This window comes from Arachis stenosperma, chromosome 5 (genome assembly GCF_014773155.1).
Source record: "Arachis stenosperma cultivar V10309 chromosome 5, arast.V10309.gnm1.PFL2, whole genome shotgun sequence".
Lineage (NCBI taxonomy): Eukaryota > Viridiplantae > Streptophyta > Magnoliopsida > Fabales > Fabaceae > Arachis > Arachis stenosperma.
The window spans coordinates 130,424,800-130,434,044 of NC_080381.1; the positions used below are offsets into that span (position 1 = coordinate 130,424,800).

A 9,245-nucleotide genomic window follows, 5' to 3' on the forward strand; every position below is an offset into this window, starting at 1 on the left:
TTTGAGAGTAAATATGTAAGTTATCTACTTTTGTTTATGCAATAACACCTAACTGAATATGTATATAAGAGAATTTTACAGTTATGGTGAATATATATATATATATACTCCTATATTTTATAAGGGGAAGACTAGTGTACAGATGTAAATTGAGAAAAGCGTACAGAGAATTTGTTTTTTGTGGCTGGAAGTGGACACGTGTGACGTTTAATTTATAACGGAGAAGGCTTTGAGGGTGTGAGATTTGATGTAAGCTCAGAAGGCTTACTAGTGGTGAGCCGAGTCGAAGAGGTATGGAATGAGGACTGGATTTGATGGTGGGTCATTGTGGCTGTGGGCTTTGAAAAAAACACTTGCGGGTCAATTTCCAAAAAAAATATTTCTGAGTTACGGGGGGAAAAGGAAAAAGTTGGCAGCACTAGGATCGCAACGAAAGCCCTACCCACTTTGGCCGTAGCAAACGGGGCTCTCGCGTCTCCTTCCGTGAATCTCGTTGCCGGCGTCAGTTGCGTAGGTCTGGGCGCCGTAGCACGGACGCAGCGGAGGTCTGAGGTGGTGTTGCAGCCGTGGTGTCCAGCGGGGGACGTGGGTGCGTGTGATCTGAGGCCGAGGGGTAGGACGACTTCCTTGCGCGAGGTCCCGACGCTGAAGGATGCAGTGAGCCGTACGTGCCGTCTGATGCGGAGATCCGGCCGCCGTTCCACGGAAAAGAAGGCTGTGGAAGGTCCAAGGAAACAAAACTCTGCCGCTGAAACAACGCATTTCCTGTCAGATCTCAGTTTTTATCTGAAGATTGTCACTTCTCCCCCGATTTGGGTTCTCGCGGTTGGTGGACACTGATACAGTTCAAAGTCAGGTGTGTTGTATTTTCATTCCTTTATTTGAATTTATTTGTAAATTTGTGCATAATGTGATAGGTTTTACTGCTGTGGGTTTTGTACTTTAATTGTAGCCTAAGGATATAGATGGGGCCATGTTCGCATGGAGAGAACACCGAAAAGGGAATTAGGAGTTTAAATTTTGTGATTTAGATTCGAAATGTATTAGGCTAGGGACAGATATCTGCGCCGTGGATTATCAATTTTTTATTGAAAACAAATGATAGTATAGGTTCATACATAAGTAGAATGTCTATCGTTGTGATGTGTTGATGTTAGATGAATCCGGCTCACCAATCAGGATCGGAAAATAGTTGAAGGTGTCTGATTTTCGTCTACTGGACCAATAGTCCAATAGGGGTTAGACATGGATATTGTTCCAGGCATGTGATTGGGGATTGGGAAACATCCTATGGAATCAAATGAAGCTTTGCTCCTTTCCGGAGTAAGCCGAACATCCTACTTGCTACACGATTATGACTACTCTGGCAGGGGACCTGCAGAAAGCTCCCACGCCAATGCAATTCTTTCAATTTAGGATTTTTAACTTAAATAAATTTTATAGAACCCAAATTCACTGATATCCAATGAGATCTACAACATGATAACCCTTTTCCTATTATTATATAAATCGTCCTAGTCTGTGTAGGATTAAATAAAACGTAAACCATTTCAGGCTGGAACTGGGAAGGGAAACAAAGGGTAAATGGTGCCAGGGTCCCTAGAGTTAAAAGGAGAACGTAAATCGTTCGAGGCTAACATGTTGTTGGCTTAAACCTCATTGCTCTGCCACGATTTACACACAAAGGAGACCCTACATACCCTGGCGCGATTCACGTGTTACTGACTTACTGGGTTGGGAAGATTTATGCTTGTAATGTTGTTGAGTTGATTGCATGGCAAACTTAACTACCTTAGTATGTTAGATCATATAGTGTGTTGGATCATATAGTATATGCTTAATATGCAATATAGAATAATTTGAAAGAAGACCTTGTTCCACGGTGGGTTTAATGAGTTAGGGTATATGTAGTTTAGGGTAAGACGTAAGAAATTAGGCATCTTAGCAGCTTCGTTAACACTCTTACTATAGAGTGATGGTTGTATAATAGGGTATTTTAACTTATAATATTTTAATTTTAATTATATTTATTCAAATTTTAACTTAAGATATAAAAATATACTTTTTATAATTTCAATGATTGATTTTACTGAGAAGATTAAATTAAATTAAAAGAAATACTGATAAATTATAATAAAAGAGCACTAAAGTTTAATAGATAAATTTAAGTTTTTTCTTTTAAAAAAATGTCAGAGGGTGTTAAAAAATGTAATTTTGCATAAGTTAAATTTATGTGGACTTGAGTAACATAAATTAAAGTTTTTACAGAATGACAAACAAAATTTTATAAAAAATATGTATGAACAAAATTGATTAAAAAAATCATATCAACAATGAATACTAGAAATTTCATAGAAACTTAAATTTATGTTATTCAAAGCATTATGAATTTATTTTATTTTAAATTATATTTTTTAACACCTTTTGACATAATTTTTAAAAAAATAACCTTAAATGTATACATTAAAACTTAGTACTCTTTTTATTATAGGTTGCTAGTATGCCTTTTTTTTAATATAATTTAATCTTAATAATGAAATTATAAGTTTTTTTTAAGTTAATATTTAACCGGATTTAATTTAAATTAAAATATTAAAAGTAAAAGTAGCCTATTATACATAAATTGTGCCAGGGTGAGAAGGGTCCATTTGTGTGTAAATCGTGGCAGCCCAATGAGGTTTAGCCCGACAACATGTTAAACCTATCAGTCCGGACGATTTACGTTTTCCTTTTAACTCTAGGGACCCTGGCACGATTTACCCTTTCTTTCCCTTACCAGATCATGCATTAATCGTTCCAGGCTGAAATGGTGTACGTTTTATTTAATCCCACACAGTCTAGGACGAATTATATAATCATAGGAAGAGGGTAATGACGTTGCATATCTCATTTCAGGGGAACCCATTAAATTTGGGTTCTACAAAATTTATTTAAGTAAGAAACCCTTCAATTTATGTCTATCATACGTCTTCACTGATGGGATTTTGGAGGTGTCCCTTTTATTTCTATTGCTGCCACCATCCCTTTATTGTTCGTAGCCCCTAAGGGAACCCGTAGCTGTTGTAGGTGCAAGCTGTTAAATGCATCAACATTTTCATTAAGATGTCCTTGGCTGTTTATAGTTAGATAGTGGTATTGTTATACGGAAGAGGTTCTGAAATTCTCTGCAGCTAATGGATTTTTCTGTCACACTGATTCATAACTCAGCAATAAATATTATTGAATTTTCCTAAATACTTTCAGAATATGAAGTCATCTAAAAACCCAAACTTGTGTGTATGTTGAAACAGAATATCCTGTGTTGTAACTTTGAGACGAGTTATGCCATTGGCAATGTTCTTAAAATTTAGCAGTCGAGAAACTATGTAACCCTTGCGGATTGGTGTTAGTAATCATTGGCTGCTGTAGTGATTAGGAGTGCAATTGCAAAGTTCATCTGTAACAGGGCTGTTATGATAGGGTTATGAACGTATTTCAGGTTGAGGTGTTGTGTTTGTAATATTTCATGGAAAATATAATAGGATTAGAACTCAACATGAGATTTCCTTGTCGTGATCGAAATAATTTTCATTCATATGTGAGAACTTGAATCTGAAGCTCCTTTTTTCGCATTTGTTACTCATGATAGAGGAAGATCTTTGAGGACATTTCTTGAAGGGAATATCTATTCGTGAGGGAAACGGATGTCCCGGGCTTATGATGTAGTTGATTTTGCATAAGACGTTAGGGTGTTGTCCGTTACAGTGGTGTGTGTTCATGGTTGTTTGGCTTTTTAGAATCTGCAGTATAATTTGTGAAGAAGTTTCATGGGCGGAGTGGTTGACTGTAACCTGTTGCACACTTTCATGTTTTCAGGCTAGAACTGTGAACCGATAAGTCCGATGGATTTCAATGGGATTTTTGGAGCTGAATTGGAAGAGTCGGATGACAACAGCTCCGATGGAGACCGTGGCTGTTATTATGCGAGTGACGAAGAAGGGGACGAGGATGAAGGTGACCCAACAGGATGCAGAGAAGATGAAAATGGTAACCTCTCAGGTGGTGCCAGTCATGCCGGGGATGATGGGAAAAGTCGTCCAGTTGTCGCAGAGGATTTTATGGGCAGAGAGTTTGTCGGGGAGGAGGATGCCTATCTTGCTTACAAGGAGTTTGCTAGAATGAGGGGTTTCGGGGTCCGCAAGGGCGATGTGGGGCGTGTCGACGGGGTTTTGGTCAGGAGAGACTTTTTCTGCCATCGACAGGGCACAAGACATGCTAAGCACTATGATCGTCCTGAGCGAGTTAGGGAGGAGAGGTTGGAGAGTCGAACCGACTGCAAGGCGAAGTTGAAGATTTTCTATGATGTGCAACGCAGTGTGTGGAAGGTCAGGAGCATCTTCGATGAGCACAACCACGAGCTTGCTCCGGCCATGTTTTCACACCTCGTACCTAGCCATCGCTCGATGAGTGATGGTGACAAAGCACAAGTTGATAGCATGAAGCAATTTGGTATACCAACTGCGAAGATAATGGCTTACATGGCTGGTCAATCTGGAGGGTATGGAATGCTGCGATTTACAAAGCGTGATTTGTATAATTATATACATGGTCAAAGGCTGGCCCGAATCAGTGATGGCGATGCTGCAGCAACGATCAGTTACTTGGAGGGCAAGGCGAATGCCGACATGACGACTGTAGCACATTACACGCGAACTGCCGATGATCGGCTGGGGAGCCTTTTCTGGGTCGACGGTGAAATGATGACCGACTATCAGTTATTTGGTGATGTTATGGCCTTTGATTCGACGTATCGGTCTAATAAGTACAAGAAACCGCTTGTAGTGTTCTCTGGGTCAAATCACCATAAACAGACAACCATTTTTGGATTTGCGCTCCTGGAGGATGAGGAAGTTCGTACTTACCGGTGGCTGCTGTTAAATCTTGTAGATGTAATGGGAGAGAAGACTCCGTGTGTTGTTGTCACGGATGGGGACAAAGCGATGCGCGCAGCCATCGCGGAGGTGTTCCCGGCAGCAAGGCACCGGCTGTGTGGGTGGCACTTGGAGAAAAACTGTGTTCAACGGGTTAAGGATACGGAGTTCCGAAAGGTTTTTAAGAAGGCTATGTATGCGAACTTCGAGGTGGAGGACTTCGAGGAATATTGGAAGACGGCGGTGGAGTCACTTGGCCTACAAAATAATAGTTGGGTTCAACAAACATACGAGGTTAAAGAAAGTTGGGCAACAGCATATCTCCGGGGCACTTTCTGTGCGGGATACCGAACAACCTCAAGGTGTGAGGGGATTAATGCATACATAAAGGGGTTCCTGAAATCCACTGATAGCATTTTGGAGCTGGTGCACAGCTTAGATCGCGTTGTAAAGGTTTATCGAAACAACGAAGTCACGGCGCAGTTCTATTCTACGTACTACAGCCCCGTGTTAACAACCGGGCTTGACTCTATCGAGCTTTTTGCATCGAAGCTGTACACTCGAGCAGTTTTTAGAGAGGTCAAGAAACAAATCAGGGGTGTTGCAACCTTGCTGTTTCGTGGGAGAGACAGCATCAGCACCACGGTTGTCTACAAGTTTTCAAGGATGGGCGCGCCTGGTAGGATTCACAAGGTTTTATTCGACCCAGATGACAAGAAAATTCAGTGCGACTGTTCGATGTGGAATAGTGAGGGTATTCCATGTAGTCACATATTCTGCCTGATGAAGTACGAGGGTTTGGAACAAATACCGGACAGCCTTATTGTGAGAAGATGGTGCAAGGATGCAAAGGATTCCAGACGGATGCCGGTGACAATGAGACCTGGAGATGAAGGTCGCATGCTTAGGTATGCCGCACTTTCTTCGGCCACAAGCTTGGTCGCAACACTTGGTTCGGATGAGCGTGAAGACTTCGAATTCGCTAAGGAGAGCATCGCGAGTCTAATAGATAAGCTACGTCACAGAGTTTATGAAAGGGCAGGTGGTCAGCCAGGTATGTCGGGGTGGAAAGCGATGAAGGACCGGTTGTGGCAAGAACAAAAGGTGCCCCTAAGAGGAAGAAGGAGTTCGACCAATGTAGTCAACCCGACGTGCGAGGGAAGAGGCGTTGCTGCACCAAATGTGGCACACCCGGGCATACCAAGAGGACATGCAGCGGGTACTGTGCACGAGGGGTGTCCGGGATTGGTAATGGGGTCTCCCCCACGGATGGCAACGGTTCGCATGACGGCCCTGCAGCCGCTTCAGCGTCTCTTCCGACCGAGCTCGGTCATGCGTATGAGGTAATATAAGGAAACATCATTAGGCCCAAATGAATGTGTTGCTTCTCAGGTTTCACCTCTGTGTGAAATTGTGGAATTAGTTTCCTGGATCAGATCACACCGCAAACCTTAGTGTTGTTTTACACTGAAATATTTAGGTAGATGCCTTATTTTTGAGTATATTGCATGTTATTCCCTGAGTTAAAGGACCATCTGTGATGTTATTTGTGGGTAGGAATTGCCTTATTTTTTAGTATATTGCATGTCATTTGAGTAATATGTATCCTGATTGGAACGGTGGTATATCTTGAGATAAGTAAAGAAATTAAGGTAGAAATGTTAACTCGTTCTAAGTGAACATGAAAATGGGAGATTTTGCTGTATCCTACTTGTTGAACTTAATTACATGTATTATTTTTGGGCCTAGCGGATTATATTTTTCACAGAATCTAAAATAGCATACATGCTTGCAGGATCAAACCTCGGGTCACGGCGAAGCTGGTCTGAATAACGTGTCTACCTCAGCGGCAAATACATCCTCCATGGTGAGTCGGAGAGGTAGTCCATGTTGGCGTCCTCCGTTTTCTGGCGGGGGAAGTGGGGGGAACTTCTTCCTTGGGGGCCAACACATCCACCAATTCTATGCATCCCAACCTTGCTCCGGGCACCAAAGCGATCCGCCGCCGCACGCCGGGCACGGGAGTATGTCAACTCCGATGAGGGCTATGAATGAGGACTTGTTTGAACGGTGGCTGCTCCAGGTACGGGGTTCTCCTGAGATGTACTCCAATATTTTGTCTTTGGATGTATTAGCAGCTCGGACCTGTCCACTAAACCATGTGCCTTTTCATGTTGAACAGAATGTGATGGGTCGTCGCTCGTCGAGCAATATGCAGGGGGGATTTCCCACGCGTGGAACTTGATGTTAAGCTGGGGGATAACACATACCGAATACTTTGTGTCTTGCAAAAAGTTATTATTTTCGGTAAGGTCTGTCTTGCTAAGTGGAAGCTGCAGATTTCACTAGTGTGTGCTCTGTTTTTCTGATTTATTGTAACTACATTTCTAGTGTCTTGCTGGTGACAAATTGAAGCATTATTTGAGGTTTTAGTTGGGTTTGTTTAATTTTGTCTCCGGAATAGCTTGGCCTATACTCAGTTTCTCACTATGTTCGTAGCTCCCATTGTCTGCATAATTATGGCCAGATGATGTTATTTGCTTCGTTGATGAAGATGGAGAATCTGCTTTCTTAGTAGAAGGACTGGCTGCTGAAGGCTTTGTCTGAGTTCCTGTAGGCTTTGAAGTTGAACTTGTTTGAGTAAATTTAGGCTCTGAACTTGAATGAATTTCTTGGTGTTGCTATTTGGAATATCTTAGCTGTAGGTTGCATAGATGTCTTTTTTTTTGGTAAAATGCATCGATGTCCTTTTTGTGCTGACATTATTGGGTATTAATGTTTGGGCTTCCATGGAACAAATCCATTTAGCATGTACTGTTGCAAACGGGCCATGAGCAAACGCTAGGTCGGATGGGCCACGTATAAGGTTCATTTTATTTTGGGGCTTTTTTGGCGGGTCCCATAATGTCAAAGCAAGGGTCCGAGGATGCGATCTCAGAATAAGGAATGCTCGTCACAACCCCTGGGCTAACTTCGTTGTTAGCATTGTTTGTGCAAAATAAAATATCTGTAAAAACCTTGCACCCATTAAGTAACTCGTATTTAATTTATTTTTTTTTGGTGTGAATCCAGCCATGGTCCACTTCAGTATACATTTCTTTAAAAAACAACTATAGAGTTACATAATTTTTCTTTCCGTAAGGGTATGTTTGGATTTTTGCAAGAAAATGGAAGGAAATAAAATAAGATAACAGTAAATGGAAGCAAAATTTGAGTTCTTTGTGTGTTGTTTTGATGAATAGAAACTAAAAGGAAAGATAATAGAGGAAGTTTTTTCTTTTGTTTAGAAGAAAAGAAAAGTGAGATGAGATAAAATCACATTAGTATAATTTTACAAAGACACCTTTATCATAAAATAAAAAACAAATGTTTTTATTTATTCCTGTTTTATAGGCTTTTATAAATAGTATAAAACATTATAATTTTATATATTTGACTAAATTTAATTATCTAATACGTATCATATTTAAATTTAAATTTTTAATCCAATAACATGTTAACACTAAATTTATATTAATGTCTGTTAATTGGATTTGGATCTATAATTTTTTTTTTAACACCAAAAATGGTCAATTCTCGATCTAGTAAACATCACTTAATTTCTTAGAAATTTTGTATCAAAAGAAACATAATGTGTTGTGTTATATAAGAGAATCCCCCTAAATTGAAACCGTTTGTAATTTCATATAGAATTACAGGTCGAACCAAAACAAAATACTTTTTCTTGATAATTGTGATCCATAATATGACTAAGGAAAGTATTGGACATAGAACTATATAGCAATTTTGTTTAAAATTTCTTGCTTGTGATTGAAAGAAAATCTTTTCCACACATTTTCCTTCTATTCTCTTGTAATCCATTGTCCCCTTCTTATTTTCTATCAAACCAAACATCGTGTAAGCGTATATCATCTATTCATATAAAGTTCCGATAAAATGCGTATGGTATTTACTAATAGAATAGATATGAACATTACTTGACCATTCTTTGGTCCTGGGCAATATGATCTTAAGAAGACTGTCGCAGTTACATAAGGTACTTATACAAAATGGTTAGAGTTGCAGAACGTCTTCCTACAAAATGGTGCTGTAGGTCCTGCACGTTTTCAAAGGCACATGAGCTATTGGCCAAGACACATTATAGAATTCCGAAGTGGAAGAACGTTACCTATGCAAGCTCAACAGCTGTGAACAACAAATTGGTTGTGTTACTCCAAAAGTGTTGTATGCAACCCAGGGTTTAATCTAACGTGGGGCTGCGGGTAGTTCCAAAATGGCCACACGGTTCTTGGATATGCACCAAAAAAGGGTTCGCAAAAAGTATAGGACCGGAAT

The 9,245-nt window shown here is 40.3% G+C and overlaps 1 protein-coding gene across 1 annotated transcript; it reads left to right on the forward strand.

The window, feature by feature from the left end:
* The first annotated feature begins 14 nt into the window (after nucleotides 1-14).
* On the forward strand, nucleotides 15-6,257 carry LOC130981403 (protein FAR1-RELATED SEQUENCE 5-like). Its single transcript, XM_057905003.1, has 2 exons — nucleotides 15-856; nucleotides 3,856-6,257. Exon 2 carries the CDS (start codon nucleotides 3,882-3,884, stop codon nucleotides 6,255-6,257), a length of 2,376 nt encoding a protein of 791 aa, XP_057760986.1. The 5' UTR covers nucleotides 15-856; nucleotides 3,856-3,881.
* Nucleotides 6,258-9,245: the final 2,988 nt, after the last annotated feature.